Source organism: Squalius cephalus, assembly GCF_949319135.1.
Source record: "Squalius cephalus genome assembly, chromosome: 11".
Lineage (NCBI taxonomy): Eukaryota > Metazoa > Chordata > Actinopteri > Cypriniformes > Leuciscidae > Squalius > Squalius cephalus.
This window is the reverse complement of record NC_137132.1, coordinates 5,387,587-5,408,993: the sequence shown is the minus strand read 5'-3', so window position 1 is coordinate 5,408,993 and position 21,407 is coordinate 5,387,587. Positions and strand designations below refer to the sequence as shown.

Below are 21,407 nucleotides of genomic sequence, written 5' to 3'. Positions count from 1 at the left end.
TCTATCAAAAAACAATTGCATACAACATCCAACTCTGATTGCCAAAAATACACTGAAATGAATATTTCCAGTATTTATTGGTGAATTATTGTGGGAGGAAAATTCGTAAAAGAAAAGAAGATAAACAACTGAATTTACACTGAATTACTTTCATTGCATTTAAATTGTGAACATTTGTTTGAAGAACTTTTAGAAATTTAGGATATTTTAATGTGGTTTGATAATAGTTACATTTAAAACAAGGCTTTTTTAATACTTTCCCAAAGTCTGAGGGAAATAACTGAGTCATCATGTTTAAATGAGCTGCTGAAAACCCTCTTTAGCCCTATTCGCACAGGATAAGTATTACCTGGTGACCTCTAGTCATTTGTAATAATTGCGGAGGTTGTCTGTGATCTTAATCCCGCGCGAATCGGCCATGTCTTTAATTTGTAGAGTAAAAATTCCCCCGCAAATGACCTAAGTTACCATATTTCACCAACACCGTAATTTCTGAATCACACAAGGTCCCCAGATAACACTAATCCAGTGTGAATAGGGCTTTTGTCTCTAAAAGTTCCCTGTTTTCACCTCATTCATTACGGTGATGTTTAAAATCTTCTGTAAAGCGGCACATTAAGCACATTTAATTGGTGTCAACAGGCTGAAACAGAGTCTGTGAAAAACTCTCTGCCAACATATTATTACACTCTAATTAATAATTAGACCTGCAAATTCAGAGGTGAAAACGGTGACATGTTCTTAAATTAAATCGCTGTAGGGGGTTTTGCCTTATATAATATAATATTGCCTTAATATTAAAACAGCCTTTAAGGGACTCTATGCTGTCACTCGCCCAGACCTTTACAGTTTACAGTGATTAAAATCCCCTAAGATAACAATATCTTCTCCGAATTTGTCTCCTCGGGGCCGAGGGAGATTGGGATGTGGATGGTCTCCCGCAGCGTGGAGTGCCAGCAGTTCAACTCTGGTGTATGACAGCGCCAGATTGTTTCCTTTTGTTTGGCATGGCCGGAGGAGTTCCACAATAAAAAGTGCCAATAGAAGTTTTGCTAAGGTCGTCATTGTGTCGACTATACATATACACACTTACACGGTTTTAAACGTCTAAAAACCGACAGTGTATATATACATAGTTATACATAAATTAGGCCGTGTCCACCAAAGCGTTTTTTTTACGCGGCTGGCGTGTTTTTTTGCAGGCCGGACAGCTCCCCGGCGTGAGTCGGGCGGTGGGGGTATGTGGCAAGGGGGGGCGTGCAGCCCCGGCCCAGTAATTGAGTAATTGGCATGGGGAGACCGATAAAAGCCACGAGGAAACGAGATGCGGAAGAGAGAGACCAGTGGAGATCTGTGGGAGATCGCGCAACAGCTGAAGGCAGCGGGAAGTGTTTTTCAAGAGAACGCCGCGAGTGAGAGCACAAGCAATATGTTGACTGACAGCTGATCCTAGTGGACTGAGTTTGATTACATAGCGCTGTGCACAAAACTTTATTGGAAAACAAAAATTAACAGCACAAAAACAAAGACCCACAGTCCGACCCTGTCCTCTTCCTTCCCAGAATCCCAGAAAAACCACAAAGTGTACAGCGCATGCTGTAGCGTACAGTGCGCAAAAGTAGCCAACTTTCTTCAGAGACAATAGCTACAGACCTCCAAACTTCGTGTGGCCTTCAGATTAGCTCAAGAACAGTTTGTAGAGCTTCATGGAATGGGTTTCCATGGCCGAGCAGCTGCATCCAAGCATTTTATCACCAAAGTGCATCACAGAGTCCTGACCTCAAGTAAGTAAATATTATTTATATAGCACATTTAAACATATCAGAACTATCCAAAGTGCTGCACAAAGTAAAGAAAACATCAAATAAAACAGAAAACAACCAAACAGAACAGACAGAAAACAGAAGCAAGATAATATTAAAATGCCAGGGAATAAAGATAAGTTTTCAATTTAGATTTAAAAATTGCAAGTGAAGGTCCAGAGGCAGTTGGTTTCATAGACGGTGGGCAGCAACAGCAAAGGCTCTATCTCCCTTAATTTTAGACGGGAGCGAGGGATAGATAAAAGAGCCCTGTCTGAAGATGAGAAAGAACCAAATTGCTTACCACAGCTATGCAGACGACACACAGCTCTACTTAGCCCTATCGCCTAACGATTACAGCCCCATTGACTCCCTGTGCCAATGCATTGACGAAGTCAACAGTTGGATGTGTCAAAACTTTCTTCAGTTAAACAAAGACAAAACTGAAGTCATTGCGTTCGGAAACAAAGATGAAGTTCTCAAGGTGAACGCATACCTTCACTCTAGGGGTCAAACAACTAAAAATCAAGTCAGGAATCTCGGTGTGTCCCTAGAGTCAGACCTTAGTTTCAGTAGTCATGTCAAAGCAATAACTAAATCAGCATACTATCATCTGAAAAATATTGCAAGAATTAGATGCTTTGTTTCCAGACAAGACTTAGAGAAACTTGTTCATGCTTTCATCACCAGCAGGGTGGATTACTGTAATGGACTCCTCACTGGCCTTCCCAAAAAGACCATAAGACAGTGTCAGCTCATACAGAACGCTGCCGCCAGGATTCTGAGCAGAACCACAAAAAAAAAGTGAACACATCACACCAGTCCTCAGGTCTTTACACTGGCTCCCAGTTACATTTAGGATTGATTTTAAAGTATTATTACTGGTATATAAATCACTCAATGGCCTAGGACCTCAATACATTGCAGATATGCTCACTGAATATAAACCCAACAGATCACTCAGATCACTAGGATCACATCAGCTAGAAATACCAAGTGTTCACTCTAAGCATGGCGAGTCCGCTTTTAGCTATTATGCCAGCCGCAGCTGGAACCAGCTTCCAGAGGAGATCAGACGTGCTCCTACTGTAGTCACATTCAAATCCAGACTCAAAACACTTCTGTTTAGCTGTGCATTTACTGAATGAGCACTGTGCCACTGTTCGTCCGACTGTTTGTACTGTATTTTATTTTATTTTTCTAAACTGTTTTAATTATTCTTATTTCTTTTATTATTTTTAATTTCTTTTATGTAAAGCACTTTGAATTGCCATTGTGTATGAAATGTGCTATATAAATAAACTTGCCTTGCCTTGCCTTGCCTTGAAGATCTTAAAGATCTAGTGGATGACAGAGAAGTAAGAAGATCTCTGTGATATAATGGAGCTTGATCATTAAGAGCTTTAAAAACAAACAACAGAATTTTAAACTGAATTCTAAAATAGATTGGGAGCCAATGAAGCGAAGCTAAAATTGGGGTGACATGATCATATTTCTTTGTCCCGGGTCAGCAGCCTTGCAGCTGCATTTTGCACCATCTGGAGGCGTGCTAGCGATGATTGAGGAAGACCCAAATACAATGAGTTACAGTAGTCCAAGCGTGAGGTAATAAAAGCATGAATCACCTTCTCCAAGTCTTGGAATGACAAAAATGATTTGAGTTTGGAAATTAACCGCAATTGATAAAAACTATTCTTTACAACAGAATTAATTTGTTTGGATAAACATAATTCTGAGTCAAGAATGACACCACGGTTCCTGACCTGAGAGGAAACTGAGGGGAAATGGTTACCCAGCTCCTTAATGAGACTATTCCTCAGTTTTGGGGGGCCAAAGACAATGATTTCTGATCTGTCCTCATTAAGTTGGAGAAAGTTAATTGATAACTATTCCTTAATGTCTGAATGGAATCGCCAGCTTTCAACGGCAGATACAGCTGTGTATCATCGGCATAAAAATGGAATAAAACATTGTGCTTCTTAATAATATCCCCCAGCGGACACATATATAAGTTAAAAAGAAGCGGACCTAGAATAGAGCCCTGAGGTACTCCACTAATAATAGGAGTAGAGGATGAAGAGAACTTGCCTATCTCCACAGAAAAAGACCTGTCTTTAAGATAAGAACTAAACCACCGTAAGGCTGTACCCTTGATACCGAATAAATGCTCTAAACAGCTAATAAGAATATTATGGTCTACAGTATCAAAGGAAGCTGTAAGATCAAGTAGGGTCAATACAGCATTTATCAGCATCAACTGTAAGTAAAATGTCACTGAGCACTTTTAGCAAGGCAGACTCTGTGCTATAATGGGCAGTAAAACCAGAGTGAAAAGGTTCTAATAACTTGGCTCCATTTAAAAACTAGTTCAGTTGAGAGAGCACGACTTTTTCTAAAAGTTTTGATAAAAATGATAACTTTTTTGATGACAGAGGCAAATCCAGATGAACAAAATCCAGTTGGCGTAGATTTTGACAGTTCACTCCTCTCCGGCGAATCCATACAAGCGGAGGAGCAGAGTAAATAGATGAGTGAGAGAAGTCCGGGAAAACAGAAAGATGAAAAGCATATCTATAATCCCATGAGGGCCGCATCAAATGGAGACCCTCCAAGTTTATTGTGTAGGTGAAACAATTGCCCGTCTGATTCTCACTCAAACACCACCACGACTACCTCTTTTCCTGCGGCGCTTCCTTAGAGAAGGAACGCAGCAAGGTAGCTGGCGAGCGCACACAACCGCAGGTAGGCTGAATGAGGATCGACAACGAGAATGCAGAGCAGGACAAAAACCGCGGTAAACTCCCATACGGCTTTGGATGTTGAAGGCTTGACGATCGTAGGTCAGAACTGAGACTACATGATCCCAGTGCAACACCATGCATAAAACAAACAGTATTGATGCCAGACGAACAGGTACCACAGGTACAACAAACTGAGACAGACGAGAAAGACGGCAAGCCGGGTACACTGGCGCCATCTTGGAAAGTGTCAGTTGTAATCAAAAAAATTCTCTCAACCCGATAAAACACCTTTGGGATGAATTTAGAGCGGAGACAAATGTGCTAGAATGGTCAAACATTCCCATAAACGCACTCCTAAACCTTGTGGAAAGTAAAATACAGATGTTGAAAACAGATGTTAACCTACAAAGAAAGAAAGAAAGAAAGGGAAAAAATACCAGGCTGCAAGCTATATTGAATTATTGCTCTTTGCAAAATGAGCCGGTGTGTTATAAGTGGTGTGTTGACACTGGTGTATAACCCTATGTCTGAGATCGCTTCCATTCTCTCATTTCTACAGGAGCTGTTGGATGGCAGGCGCACCGGTCCATGCTCAAAGTATACACAACAGAGTTCACAGCGTACCACTCTCCTATAGCTGGCCAGTCGATTGCGAAACACGACCTGATGGTCAGATTCCTCAGAGAGGACAGGAGGCTAAATCCACCTCACCCCAACACAACCCCTTCCAGGGACCTCTGTAACGGTCACTCTGTGCATTTATGGTAATTTGAGGTACAATGAGTACAATAATAGATAATAGATGTGACAGGTGAGCAGGAGAAGAGATAACCGCTCTACGGGCTTTTGTGCACTTTCTTTTATTTCCCTTTCTATTTGTGACCAGAGTTGAATGTTTATTTGTATGCTTTTTCTCACTCAATCCCCATGTATGCAGATGAGTGTGACGTTCAAGTCATTATATTAAACCCGGGGAAAATACGCCATCTCTTGTCTATCTTTTCCTCCAACACCACTTTTTTTTTTTCTCTCTCTCTGGGCAACAACATCTCAACTTTGCGTTACACCTGTCTATTGTGTCGAGGGCCCTCTGTTTGGGCCACATGGCATTTTGCAGTGATTTGGTAATTTTGGTTCCCTGCTTTTAGCGCGACTTACTGTATAAAATACTGTATAACTGTATATTAAAAATAACTGTATATTGAAAATAATGTTTTAACTCATCAATGTGAGTGCTCATTAAATAGATCAGTCAAGACGAGATGCTGTTTCTGTGCATTTTTTTTTTTTTGGGGTCTTATTTACACTTAGTAAATAAGAAAATTACATGAATATAACTAATTCAAGAAAGACATATTTAGCACACAACCCATCCTGACTGAAATTTTTAGGCTGTTTACATTTTTAGGCTGCTTTGCGTCAGTGGTCTAACAGCGCTAGTCAATGTCAAAATGATAGGGATGGCCAATCAAATCAAAGAAGGCAGGTCTTACTGTCACAACACAACAAGAGTTTGTGGAAAGGTGCAAGTAGATGTAAGTATTAGAAATGTTTTATGATAGAAATGTTCAGCAATCGACAGTAATAGGCTATCTAGTGCAGTGTTTCCCATCCCTGTTACTGGAGATTTCTGGTCTTGGGAGTCTCTACTAATGAGCTGATGAGTGAGCCTATTCAGGGGTGTTTGAATAGGAAGAGTTGGAAAATGTGTAGTAGTGTGCCTCCAGGAACAGGGATGGAAAACGCTGATCTAGCAACGCAAACTAGGGGAGAGCGAGGCACAACCTAACACATTTTGGTTTTGGCTCAATTAAAAAAAAAAAAAAAAAAAATTGAGTTAGATTTATTTTATTATTTTTTTTACACAAGCAACATACACATCTCTAGCCTGGTTCTACCAGACTCTTGTACATTTCATTTGTACAGAGAGTCTGGCCTCTCTCCATTGAGAAACGTTTACTTCCTTGTAGGCGGGTTCCCTGTTAAAGTTTAAAACTATTGGACCTGGCCAGAGTCACTCAGGATCTGCCATAGCCAATCGCTAACGTGTGGTCGTGACGTATGTCATGCGCCGAAACCGGCCGGAAACAACAAGTCCGAATGATCAGAGGATTATGTTTAGAATAAGATGTCTGTCAACGAGAGCTGCAGGTTTTGTTCATCGAATTTAAGAGTTCAAGGAACAATTGTAAATTCTAAATGTATATTTGACACTAAGGACAGTGATGTATTCAGTCAACTGTCGAAGCTGGGTCTAATCATTAACAATACGCCGCTGCGGTCATTTCGGATCTGCCGCAAATGCTGTACAGTGATCACCAGGCTACTACCAGCAAACATTGTTCTTGCTCTGGCTTTAACTTCCGTATATTCGGCAGTTTTGCAACAACGGACCAAATAGCTTTTCTCACGTCTTTCTCCGCTGCCATTACTCCAACTCAAACTGACGCACTACATCAACGTCATCGTTCTCAGCCACTCCCTCTGTTCGCTGATTGGTCCTACAAAAAATTTATTTCTGGAAACCTAAGAATATACAGCAGTCCCAGACGTAGTACTGAAAGAAAATGACATTGAGCGGAAGTGCGTAGGAGGGCGCAGCCAGGCTAACACATCTCTGCTACAAATGAACACTTAAAGTTTTTTTCTAGGACTTACCATTTTCATACATTTGCACTGAAAGTGACAGAAGTGCAAATGTTACAACTTACCCCATATGCAGGGTTAATTGTAACAGACAGAGAGGTTAGTTGTAACACTTGTGTGTAACACACATAATTCAGTATAGTTTGATAATGTTTGTGCATCTGTATAGACAGATATCCATACATCCATCCCTCATCCAAACATACTTCTATTATGGATCAATATCATGGATAGAGATATAGGAAAGGGCTGCACAGTTTTGCAATAAATAAATAAATAAAATCATCAAATATTGTTATTGCAATTGAATTATATTTGTGTGTGGCAGCTGCATGCACAATTATTATTATTAATAATAATAACAGTAATAATAATAATATAAACATTTTAAAGGGTTTATTGCATGAAAAACAGGCTATATTCTTAATAAATAAGTGATCAATGCATAGTTAACAAATGTGAAGAAAATCATACTTTGACATTTTAAATCCCAACATTGTTTGTGAAAGTCCAACAAAGTTAAATGTGGCAAAATAAATATATAAATAAATACTCAAACCTGAAAAGTTGTGTGGCTCCATTTTCGTTGTAAACTTGGCGGTGTAGTTTTAACACTGTGCTACAACTAACACCGCTGTGTAAAAAATAGTTTATGCCTAGCTAACAGTTGCTGACATGTTTCGAAATGGTGCTATGTTTTAGCCAACAAGACAGTGATTAAGGTAATATAAAGATTTGGTGACGTACACACCCAACTCAGAAAATGAAAAAAATGCATGATTTACTTGCATGGTGTCAAAACACTCTTTGTCCAGTATCTTCACGAAATCTTATCAAAACTTTCCACAAATCCGCGGGAGTTTGTCTTCTGGCAGCGAGAGAAAAAGAGCGGAAACACAACCTGCTTGACCCTGACTAACTATGTAAAAGGTCCGTGTTACATTTAACCCCGCGTTAGTTTGTGCCCCGTATAAGAATTGAGAAAAAAACAAAAGTCGCACCTCCGAGTCATCCTAATCTACATTTCATTCCCTCATCCCTCACATCCCATGCTCAGATCAACTAAATTCACCCAAGAAAATATATAGTTTAATGTGAATGATTATCATCGTGTATTGTACATTTTGGTATCATTTGAAATGTCTCAGTGCGACTGGTACAAATGTCTCATTTCCAAATAAGTAAAACAAAAGGTAATAAGGTTTTTAAGAGTTTAGGGATAACTGACACACAAAGGAAGGTGGTCTCCTGGCAAATGGTCTAACTTTTGAACGCAAATTTCCATTGTTGATGTTTCCATGTGAAAGAGGTTCTGTCTATATAATGGAATGCAACAAGAAGATCGGGGCCTTTTTGTAACTCAAGTTGGCCCATGATGCTAAGATTGACTCTTACTTAAGACTAAACTCTTAGCATCATGTATCTTAATGTTGGGTCGGGGCCTTTCTGTATTTCAGATTAGAGAGTAAGACTCTCAGCTTCATGTATAATGTTGGGTTTGCATCTTCTCTTTATTCCAGAGCATTTGATGTTTTGTATCGATTATCTTTGAACTGATTATGAAATTGGCATGATACATTTACCTGACATAATAAATTGTTACATTTGATTATTCTAACTGACTTTGACATTATTTTCATTAAAGAGTTAAAAGGAATAGTCAAACATTCGTTCACATTTAATGATGCACAGTTATCATTAAAACCTTTTTATTTATGGAGTCAGATGAAATAACAAGAAAATACATATTCAAATGTATTGCATTTAATCAAAAAATACTTTGCCTCGAGAAAAGACAGTAACACGTAGAGACCTTCTGTGCTGGTCGGATGCCGGTTTTGGGCCGATTGAGCGTGGCTTTACACCCGCGCTCCCCTATTCAACTTTTAATGAATTTTTGCGGTTTCAAAAAAAAAAAACATGAAAATATGCTATCGTGATTCATTTAATAAAAAAAATGAATGTGGCAAGACAAGAATGGTTGCGTTTTCGACATATTTGACATACGAATAAGCACAAAAGTGAAACTCTGTGTTTATGTCTTTTCTCCAGTATGAATTTTTTGGTGCTGTTTCAGTTGATAATCTCTATTAAAGCTCTTCCCACAGTCACAACACACGTGATCTTTCACTTCATCATGTATTTTCTGGTGCTTTTTAAAACCTTTTAGCCATAAAAAACTCTTTCCACAAAGTGAACACACAAAAGGCCTCTTATTTGAATGAACTTTCAAGTGTTGTTTTAAACATGATGATGATATAAAATCTTTACCACACTGATCACAGTTAAATGGCTTTTCTCCAGAGTGACGGAGCAGATGATATTTGAGATTAGCTAAATATGTGAAACTCCTCTCACACTGAGTACAGTAGTACGGCTTCTCTCCAGTATGAAGTCGCTCATGTACTTTCAGGTGTGCAGACTGAGTGAAACTCTTGTCACAATATGAGCACTTGTAAGGTCTTTCTCCAGTATGAGTTCTTTGGTGCTCTTTCAGATGACTAGATGTAGTAAAGCTCTTCCCACAGTCACAACACACATGATCTCTCACTTCATTATGTATTTTCTGATGCTGTTTAAAATCATCCAGCCGTGAAAAACTCTTTCCACAGAGAGAACACACATAAGACTTCTCATCTGCATGAACTTTCAGGTGTCGTTTTAGATGTGATGACGAAATAAACTCTTTACCACACTGATCACAGGTAAATGGTTTCTCTCCAGTGTGAATTCTTATGTGTACATTAAGGTTGTCTTGTTGACTGAAACTCTTTCCACACTGAGGGCATGTATACGGTTTCTCTCCAGTATGAATTCTTACGTGTGTTTTAAGGTTTTCTTTTCGTCTGAAACTCTTTCCACACTGAGGGCATGTACACGGTTTCTCTCCAGTATGAATTCTTATGTGTGTTTTAAGGTTTCCTTTGTGTCTGAAACTCTTTCCACACTGAGGGCATGTACACGGTTTCTCTCCAGTATGAATTCTTATGTGTGTTTTAAGGTTTCCTTTGTGTCTGAAACTCTTTCCACACTGAGGGCATGTACACGGTTTCTCTCCAGTATGAATTCTTATGTGTGTTTTAAGGTTTCCTTTTCGTCTGAAACTCTTTCCACACTGAGGGCAGGTGTGCAGCTTATTAGTTTCGATGCTCTGCTGTTCCTCCTCTGCCTCACTCAGTTCATGATTTTGCTTATTCACTTCCATCCAGTCTAAAATAAAAATATTATGTGGTTAAAATAAATTAAAGTGAACTCTGATTTAACAGAAGAGAGCAACAGAGTATCAAGTATCAGATCTTTGATGTACCAAACTTTAGTTAAAGCTGCAGTCTGTAGCTTTGTTGGGTTAAAAATTATCCAAAATACATTTTTGAGCAAGTACATAACCAGCCAGTGTTCAAAACTCTCTGCTTGCCTTAGCTCGATTCAAAACGGTAAGCTTGTAATAATGTTTTTAATTCCAGTGGTACTGGTGGATTTCCGCGGGAAATTCGAGCATGTCTTTGCGTCATTGCATCACATCTGTACACATAAAGAAGAGTCTCGGCTAGTAAGCTATGAGTGTGAGGATGTTGGAGGTGGAGATTTATAGCCTTTTCTCACAGCACTTGATATAATTAAACTTATCAATTTGATGGCGGATCCAGAAAGGTTCAAACGACAACCACCAGTGACAACAGGAGATTCACCCGAACAAACGCGAAAGACTTCGGAGAAAAAAAGACACTGCAACCGGCCCAAGCGAAAACAAGGATAAATATCGGAAGGGTATTAAAAGTCACCACCAGCACGGTGATTGACATCCGCACATTCTCCTCAAAACATTGGATTCATCCCTGCTGTGCCATGCCGAGGCACAAGGCACGTAAAGTTGATAATTCCGTGAATAACTGCAATTGCAGATTTCAAACAGAGATGGCGACAAAGAGGAAAAACTATGGACTGCAGCTTTAATTAACTTTCTTGTTAATCCATTTAAAATGTAAATGACAAGAGCTATTCAAGCTTTTGACCATTTAGATGCATTTTCTGTATCATTATTTATCATCCAATCTTTTGAACTGAAGCTTTGTTACCTTAAAGGGATACTCCACCGTTTTTTCATATTAACTAACTAAGACGAATTGATACATACCTCTCTCGTCTCAGTGCGTGCACTCAATTGCTCTGGCGCGCGGCGACACTTTGATAGCACTTAGCTTAGCCTAGTTCATTCATTAGGAACCAAACAGAGATGAAGTTAGAAGCGACCAAACACCTCCACGTTTCCCCTATTTAAATACAGTTACACGAGGGAAAACGTGGAGGTGTTTGGTCGCTTCTAACTTCATCTCTGTTTGGTTCCTAATGAATGAACTAGGCTAAGCTAAGTGCTATCAAAGTGTTGCCGCGCGCCAGAGCAATTGAGTGCAAGCACTGAGACGAGAGAGGCATGTATCAACTCGTCGTAGTTAAGGGAATAACATAGTTTAATATGAAAAAACGGTGGAGTATCCCTTTAATGTTTCTCAAAAGTTAAGATAATGAAGAATCAAGAATGGACACCAACCTGTTTGTTCCTCAGTATCTTCATGTTTTATTCTGGATGGTTCTGGATCACTCATGTCTTCAATCTCCTCTTTAATAAACTCCATCTTTAACAGTCACACAGATTTCAGCTGCTACTCCTGGAGTTTGTCCTTCTCTTGTAGGATGATGGGAATATTCCCAGTATTTATTGGTGAATTGTTGTGTGAGGGGCTTCACTGCAGGTGTGAACTGTGATCACTGTGTGATACAGACGCCCACAGGACCAGATCTGGAAAAATCAAAAACAAGTTTCTGAATTTATACTGGATTACTTTAACAGCAAAATTCATATGGTGCCTTTAATTTAGTTCAAATATAGACCATTTTGATGGTTATATATTATAGGGCCCTATTCTAACGATCCAAGCGCAAGGTCTAAAGCGCAGGTAGTGGTAAAATAGTTTAAAAAAGGAAAAATGGTCGGCGCACCCGGCGCATGGTCTAAAAGGGTTGTCCCTATTCTCTTAATGAGTAATGGTGTTTTGGGTGTAATGTGCAATAAACCAATCAGAGTCTCATCTCCCATTCCCTTTAAAAGCCAGTTGCGCTCACACCATGGCGGATTTGCTATTTACATGGCAGAATTTGCAAAAAGATTGAGAAAGATTGAAATGACTGATGGCTTGCATAAAAAAAAACACACACGACTTTATTCCTAAAGTTAATGAATATAACTAATTTGGATGATAAATTGTTCTCTGAACTGTGCACTGTTTGTTTATTGGCAGGTTATGGAGTCGCAGCATCTTTCGGATATTAGTGACACGCAGGACGGTGGTCTGAAGTTCGAAGTTCACCCGTAGAGCGCAAGTTTTCATCTGATCTTTCTGTTTGTGACCCATCTTACACTATGTGTTTTCAAATCCCTACTATTACTAACATACGTAAATCAAATGTCACACGTCGGAGGCAGTCCAATCCTAGCAACCTGCGTACCTTTCCGGTGTCTTCTAGTACTTTATTCTCTTTTCCTATTGGTCTCTGGAATTGCCAGTCCGCTGTAAACAAAGCTGATTTCATTACATCTATTTCTAGTCATTCAGGTCTCAGCCTACTGGCCCTGACTGAGACCTGGATCAGACCAGACCGGCTGCCCTCTCCACTAACTTCACTTTCTCACACACTGCTCACCTGACTGGTAGGGGTTGGAGGTACTGGTCTGCTCATCTCAAACGATTGAAAATTTGATCATTTATCACCACTGTGTGACAACAGCTCATTTGAATCACATTCAATTATCATCACTAGCCCTATTTTGTAGTTGTATATCGTCCCCCAGGTCAGCTTGGCAGTTTCTTGGAGGAGCTTGATGTGCTACTCTCATCCTTCCCTGAGGATGGTACTCCTCTCATAGTTCTTGAAGACTTCAACATTCACCTAGAAAAACCTCAGGCTGCTGATTTCCACACTCTGCTTGCCTCATTCGACCTCAAACGAGTATCTACTGCGGCTACTCACAAATCAGGTAACAAATTGGACTTTATTTACACATGCTACTGCTCCACTGACCATACACTGGTCACACCACTGCACACCTCAGATTACTTCCTCCTCACTCTCAACCTCAACCTACCTCAGAACACAACACACACTCCTCCACAGGTCACCATTCGGCGAAACCTACGCTCACTCTCACCCTCTCTGGTCTCATCCGCACTTCCTCCACCTGATCAGCTTTCAACACTAGATACTAACAGTGCAACTGATAATCTTTTCTCCACTTTAACATCCTGCTTGGACAACTTCTGCCCACTTTCCTCCAGGCCAGCCCACGCCACACCCTCTGCCCCCTGGTTATCTGAAAGATCCTACTGACCTTGGTCTTTATCAATCCCTCCTTTCTTCCTTCTCTGCTAATATCTCTACTGAAAAGACTTACTATCACAACAAAATTAACAATTCTTCAGACTCTCGTTTGTGCTTTTCAAAACCTTCTCTCTTCTCAACCCTCCTCCTCCTCCTTCATCAACCCTAACAGCTGACTACATTCTTTGCCACATTCTTCATAAATAAAACAACCTCCATCAGCGGCCAATTTACCAATCCACAAACTGACACAAACATTTTACCAGCTAACACACACTTTCTACCCTCCTTCTCTCTACTTTCAGAGGCAGAAGTCTCCAAACTCCTCCTTTCCAATCGCCCTACCACCTGTCCGCTTGATCCTATTCCCACTAACCTACTTCAAGCCATTTCATTCTCAGTTGTACCCGCACTCACACACATCATAAACACCTCTCTTCACACTGGTACCTTTCCCACAGCATTTAAGCAGGCTCATGTAACCCCACTGCTTAAGAAACCCACTCCAAAAATTCCAGCACATCTGGACAATTACAGACCAGTATCTCTCCTTCCATTCATCGCAAAAACACTTGAACTAGTTGTTTTCAACCAGATCTTTACCTTCCTTACACAGAACAACCTCTTGGACAACAATCAGTCTGTTTTCAAAAGCAGACACTCAACTGAGACTGCCCTGCTCTTGAAGCTCTGAGACTGGGAAGAGCAGCTTCCAAACCCAACACTTCATCACAACTTCACCATTCAGATAGACTCGTCATCCATAACTCCATCAAGGTCAACCAGGAACCTTGGTGTGGTAATTGATGATCAATTGAACTTCCCAGATCACATTGCTAGAACTGCCCGGTCATGTAGATTTGCCTTGTACAACATTAGAGCATGCTACACAACTCCTCGTTCAAGCGCTAGTTCTATCCAGACTGGACTATTGTAATGCTCTCCTGGCTGGTCTTCCAGCTTGCATGGTCAAACCTCTGCAACTGATCCAGAATGCCGCCGCTAGAGTGGTCTTTAACGAGCCGAAGAGAGCACGTCACTCTTCTGCTCACAAAATTGCACTGGTTGCCAGTTGCCACTCGCATCAAATTCAAGTCACTGACATTTGCCTACAGAACAACCACTGGCTCTGCTCCCTTTTACTTAAACTCATTACTTCAGACTTATGTGCCATCCAGAAACTTGCGCTCTGCAAGCGAACAACGTCTTGTGGTGCCATCTCAAAGAGGCACAAAATCTCTTTCTCGGATCTTTACCATGACTGTTCCCTGCTGGTGGAATGATCTGCCTAACTCAACCAGAGCTAGTGCTCAACCAGAGAGTCCATAGTCACTTTAAAGAAACGGCTGAAGACGCTTCTTGTTCGACAGCACTTGATCCAGTAATACTAACACTTCCTCTTCTATTTTATCCTATTCTGTTCTATAATATATATATACACACACTCACCTAAAGGATAATTAGGAACACCTGTTCAATTTATCATTAATGCAATTATCTAATCAACCAATCACATGGCAGTTGCTTCAATGCATTTAGGGGTGTGGTCCTGGTCAAGACAATCTCCTGAACTCCAAACTGAATGTCAGAATGGGAAAGAAAGGTGATTTAAGCAATTTTGAGCGTGGCATGGTTGTTGGTGCCAGACGGGCCGGTCTGAGTATTTCACAATCTGCTCAGTTACTGGGATTTTCACGCACAACCATTTCTAGGGTTTACAAAGAATGGTATGAAAAGGGAAAAACATCCAGTATGCGGCAGTCCTGTGGGCGAAAATGCCTTGTTGATGCTAGAGGTCAGAGGGGAATGGGCCGACTGATTCAAGCTGATAGAAGAGCAACTTTGACTGAAATAACCACTCGTTACAACTGAGGTATGCAGCAAAGTTTGTGAAGCCACAACACGCACAACCTTGAGGCGGATGGGCTACAACAGCAGAAGACCCCACCGGGTACCACTCATCTCCACTACAAATAGGAAAAAGAGGCTACAATTTGCACGCGTTCACCAAAATTGGACAGTTGAAGACTGGAAAAATGTTGCCTGGTCTGATGAGTCTCGATTTCTGTTGAGACATTCAGATGGTAGAGTCAGAATTTGGCGTAAACAGAATGAGAACATGGATCCATCATGCCTTGTTACCACTGTGCAGGCTGGTGGTGGTGGTGTAATGGTGTGGGGGATGTTTTCTTGGCACACTTTAGGCCCCTTAGTGCATTACTCCTATCGCGCATGTTGGACGTTTTGGTGACAAGGTGAGGGAGGCGAGATTGAGATGGTTTGGACATGTGCAGAGGAGGGACATGAATTATATTGGTAGGAGAATGCTGAGGATGGAGCCACCAGGAAGGAGGAAAAGAGGAAGACCAAGGAGGAGGTTCATGGATGTGGTGAGGGAAGACATGCAGGTAGTTGGTGTAAAAGAGGCAGATGTAGAGGACAAGGTGGTATGGAGACGGATGATCCGCTGTGGCGACCCCTAATGGGAGCAGCCGAAAGAAAAAGAAGAAGTGCCAATTGGGCATCGTTTAAATGCCACGGCCTACCTGAGCATTGTTTCTGACCATGTCCATCCCTTTATGACCACCATGTACCCATCCTCTGATGGCTACTTCCAGCAGGATAATGCACCATGTCACAATGCTCGAATCATTTCAAATTGGTTTCTTGAACATGACAATGAGTTCACTGTACTAAAATGGCCCCCACAGTCACCAGATCTCAACCCAATAGAGCATCTTTGGGATGTGGTGGAACGGGAGCTTCGTGCCCTGGATGTGCATCCCACAAATCTCCATCAACTGCAAGATGCTATCCTATCAATATGGGCCAACATTTCTAAAGAATGCTTTCAGCACCTTGTTGAATCAATGCCACATAGAATTAAGGCAGTTCTGAAGGCGAAAGGGGGTCAAACACAGTATTAGTATGGTGTTCCTAATAATCCTTTAGGTGAGTGTATATATATATATATATATATATATATATATATATATATATATATATATATATATATATATACTTTGGATAAAAGGGTCTGCTAAATGAATAAATGTAAATAACAAAAAATACTGCGCCTTTGACATCAATAGACGAAGTCTATTTCAGTTTCCTCAAAATAACAAAGAGCCATCAATGCGCCTGAACACACCTCGTTTTCAGACCAGCAGCCCATTGGCAAACAGATGGGCGCACAGATGGCCGCAAATGCATTTGCTATTTAAACAACGTAGAGCAGTATGGGAAAATGATAACTGCGACAGGCTGAAACTAGCAAAAAACATTTGCATTGCGCCAGGTGTATGATAGGGCCCATAGTGTATAAAACACTAGGTTGCTAGTTTTATGTAACCTAGGATAGTATAAGGATGAAACAGGACACAGGTTAAATTATTCAGTTATCATCTAAACCAATCAGAAATCTAACAAGACGACAGAAATCCACACTATGTCAGTGATTCTCAACCGGTGGGCCCTAGACGAGAAGCGCAGTGGAAAGTGAAAGTGCTTGGAAACATCGCCCTGTAAACTGGCAACAACAGACGATTATGAATATGAACCATAAATCAGGTCATATTAATAAGATAATGATAAACATTTTCAACATTTACAAAGCAGCGTTTGTATTCATCTAATAGGCTAAACAATTTTTTATTTCAGATTTGTATAGGCCAACAGTTTACAGCCTACGCTACATAACCACTGAACTTTTGTTTTATTTAACACACGGAAATGTTCATTTAGCGTTTTTACGTTCGCTGTGCAAAAAAAGAATGGCATCCACTGTACCGGGGTTTAATCTATTTCGCCTAGACTCCAGGGATACAGAGAATCATTTTTGACACCTCGGCAAGCACATGAAAGGCGTTTTTTTGTTGTCGTGGCTGGCAGCGGGAGCTGCTTGGCGCACCGCTTTTTTATGACGTGTCACGTGACGCCAAAGGTTTGGGGACATCATGCAAGTTATGTTGCTACAGCCTTCGTATTGTAACCTTATCAAAGAACCTAATAAAATATGAAAATAGATATTGCCAAATATTTAATATAGGCTGGAAATTGCACGCAACATACATGGATTTTTATTTTATTTTGTTTTTAATGACCCGCCCCGCAAATAAAGTGACAATTTCTTTCCCCGACCCGCGGGTTACCCGAGAGTAATGAGACGACCCGCGCATCACTAGTGTGAACTATGTTATGATTGTACTGTAGCTACAATTAAACAATCGTTGCTGAGTCTGAAGTCTGAACACTTTACCACAGGACGAAGCCTACATTAACTGAATTAATTGAGAATCTCACCTGAAAATCCAATAATTTTCATCCACGCAGCTGATTTTTGTAAATTAATGTAAAACTAAATATATCCTGCAGCACAAGGTGAAGTCAGTATATAATTTACATTAACGACATTTTGAGACAATTATAATGTAAATTTATTATAAACTATGTGAATGGCGCTCTGTGGCATGGCAGGATTTTGAACATGGTCCTGGGCCTTAACTGGGTGCCGCGGACAGACGCCGAATGGCGCTGCTGGTGTGTGTAGGCCTACACTCATAGAACATAATGTGTTCGAATTTTAAAGACTCTCGTCCAGGGTGTGACCCCCTTAAGCCGACGGCACAATGTGTTGAGTGGTGCTAAAACCCTCAAAGCTCCAGAGACATTGAACTCAAAACACCCAGGCTGTGTTGGGAAGCCAAAAGAATATTGTTTTAAACAATCATATTAATATCGCTAATTGTATTTTGATAAATTATACTTACAGTATGTAAATTGGGGGGAATGAACATTGTTGAACTTATCTGCTAATGAATAGAGTGAATGTTCCCCTCTTGTGTGTCTGACCTGTTGTTACATGTTAGCCTGTTATTGTAACAGGAATGGTTACTGAGCATTACTTTTTTATACAAGGACAGATTTCATCTATATAGCTGACTTGACCTAGTCTGCTACAGTGGCATAACAGATTAACAGCAGAGTATATCATTGTACTTTTTGAATTTTCTGTTATTCTGTGTTCATACTATTATATTTGGAAAGGTGGTCCTTGGAATGTTTGTAAACAGTCATTGGTGGGCCATGAGTTGCAAAAGGTTGAGAACCCCTGCAGTATGTAACGTTTGGCACTCTAGCTGTTAATAAACAAAACTGCATGCGTCTTGCGGAAAAAAAACATGTAGCCAGATCTACTTCTCTTGGTTTATGTTTTTGACGAGTCATGCAGGCACTGGGCTACGGTCTAAAGTAGGACACTGTTTGGAAGATGGATTCATGATGTACTCGCTCATTATATAAATTCTGTACATTTTTAACACCTTCAACAAAACAATGTGTAGATAGAGAGAGAGGGGGGGGGGGGGAGTGTTCTTCTAAAAACTGTGAAATCATTTCAGAAAATTGTGATATTGTAACAGAACATTTTGTTTAGGTAGTAAAGTTGTTTTGAAACAACACCACTGTCTATGGTAACATCCTAAACTGTAAAATGATGATAGAAAATACAATATGAACAGCTCAAATAATACCAGTTTTGACAAAACTAAAACTTGATGAAACCTCACTTGTGGAAAAGCAGAAATACAGCGGTTACTCCTGAACACAAGCAGCTCTGCGCTTATAAACACTACTTTATTAGACATACTGACGAAAAATAAAAGAAGATGACATCAAAACTTTTATGAAGACGGTCATTTCTCTTCAGATAGCCTATACATTCAAATAAAAACTCCTCAGATCTGCACTAATCACGTGAATTGTCTATTTCAGTGTCAGAAAGAGTTTCTGTAGCCTTTAATAGTATTTTTAGTCATGTACTTTAACCTGAAGGGGTAAAACATTAAAAACACATTGATAGGTGATTACCACATAAAGTGATGATCCTGTAGTTGGTCTGACACTAATGACGTGCTTGATGTGCCAATTTACAGATCTCAGACATTACCATAATGAATGAGCTGAAAACAGGGACTATTGAATGAGATAAAGATGCTTTTCAGCAGCTCAGTTAAACGTTATGGCGCTGTAATTTTGTTTGTTAGAATCTTAATTCGCTAATTTTCAGTTACATGTTTTTTTATTGTTGTTTTGCCCAATTCTCATCAATCCTTTAACAATATTTAATTCACGAGAATCGTTCAAAAACGCTCATACATCCAGTTATGGAATAAGTGAGTCATTGAAGGGCAATTCCACGCAAAAATGTCACATCCATAACGCCAACACAATACCATGGCATTGTGTTGGTGTTATGGATGTGACAGTTTTGCACGGAATTGCCCTGAATCATTCATTTAAAACGATTTGGAAAAATAAATATTTAGTCTATAAATAAAAAGACTGTTTTGCAACAATAAGCTTTTTGTCAGAGCCTCTATGAATTACATGCTATTTGGTTTAATTGTGTATTTAGAATAGTGGTTTCTATTTTAAACAAAACATCATGATTCTCAATTAATCCAGAATACAGCTCTAGAGAAAGGGTGCCATTACTTTGACAATACAAATGTACAAATATTATGTATGTAACAAACGTATGTAATATACTTTGTCATACCAATAAAGTACCTGTAAACAAACTCACTGGATGAATGTATAACGCTTCTTTCTATGATTCACTACAGAGCTTGAAAGTCTAAAACTCTCTCCACATTAGTGCGGCTTCTCTCCAGTATGAACTCGCTCGTGTGATTCCAGTGCAAACCTTATTCACGATATGAGGGCTTTTACTCTGGAGCCGGTTAATGTTAAACTCTGTAATCTGGGAAAATATCTCTCACCTGCAGACTGGAAATATACGGCATCCGGAGAAAATCTTCCACATTTGTCCTTCATTCACGATCGTTAACAGTGACACATTCAGCCTCAACTGGTGAAAGTTTCAGCTCGTCTCGTCTCTCTCGCTTCTCTCTTCTGCGCAGGCGCAGTGCGCGATGTCATCATGTTTCTTAAAGGGGCCGCATATAGAGCATCACAGTCCCGCCCACAGCCCGAGAGCGCTTCGGTGCCGGAAGTAAATTTCCCATTCATTTTTCCCATTGACGTTTTCGAAAATCCGTATCTAAAGAGTTTTAGAGCATGTCTGAGGATAACCAGCTACGGCTGAACTCATAGGCATACAACATATCATTTCGAGTGAAAAAACGGCGAGAAAATCCAAAAAAAGTCAAAGGTACAAGACTGTGTACATATTTTCATTTCCGAGCGAAGGAACTACTCATCCCATAAACCACCGCGCCTCACTGAAGTTGACTGAAGCCACAACCGCGAAAGAGCCTTTAGAGCGACTTTAAAATCTGACGACAGCCACGCGAACTTTTTCTTGTGCCGTTTATAGCAGTTCTTTCAGTAGTAATTGTGTAAATAGACTGGAAAGCATGGCTGGCGGTCCGCGGCTCACGGGTGCAGATCTGGCAGTCCGCGCGGCGTTCTGCTCATCAGTTTCAGCGGCCCACGGGCAGGTTGCTGACAAATGCCTCAACAATTTCCCACTTGTGGTCCATGCTCATTTTATTCATGAATTTATAGTTCATCCTTAATTTTAATAACATTTAATGTATTTTCTTAATAACAACAAGTGAAAATTAAAAAGTGAAGGTCAGCAAACCAGAAAGTGCATCATATTCAGTTTATTAACTTGCCATGAATTATTACACAAATGTTCAGTAAATGCATGAAGAGCTCTCTATGGCTCTGGGTATGCCTAAGCTAAATATTGTTTTGACAGTGGCATCATAAGATGCTTGATATGACTCATACCATATATGAAGACTCCTCGGTTCAAATGTCACATCAGTGATACCGTGCAAAAAACGCATCAGTTTTTTTTTTTTCTATTTAT

The 21,407-nt window shown here is 40.2% G+C and overlaps 1 protein-coding gene across 2 annotated transcripts in view; it reads right to left on the bottom strand.

Annotated features, from left to right (window-relative positions):
• The window catches only part of LOC307167493 (uncharacterized protein), a 34,777-nt gene extending 14,254 nt beyond the window's left edge, over positions 1–20,523 (bottom strand). The window contains exons 1-3 of one of the 2 annotated variants that reach the window (XM_079886645.1): positions 20,347–20,523; positions 11,739–11,987; positions 10,011–10,399 (exon numbers count right to left, since the gene is read on the bottom strand). Coding sequence is in view for 1 of the 2 variants with exons in the window: in XM_079886646.1 (XP_079742772.1) it covers positions 11,739–11,823 (85 nt within the window). In the remaining variant the exon portion in view is untranslated. The remainder of the gene's footprint in view (positions 1–10,010; positions 10,400–11,738; positions 11,988–20,346) is intronic. The other variant, XM_079886646.1, reaches the window with a different exon arrangement.
• Positions 20,524–21,407: the final 884 nt, after the last annotated feature.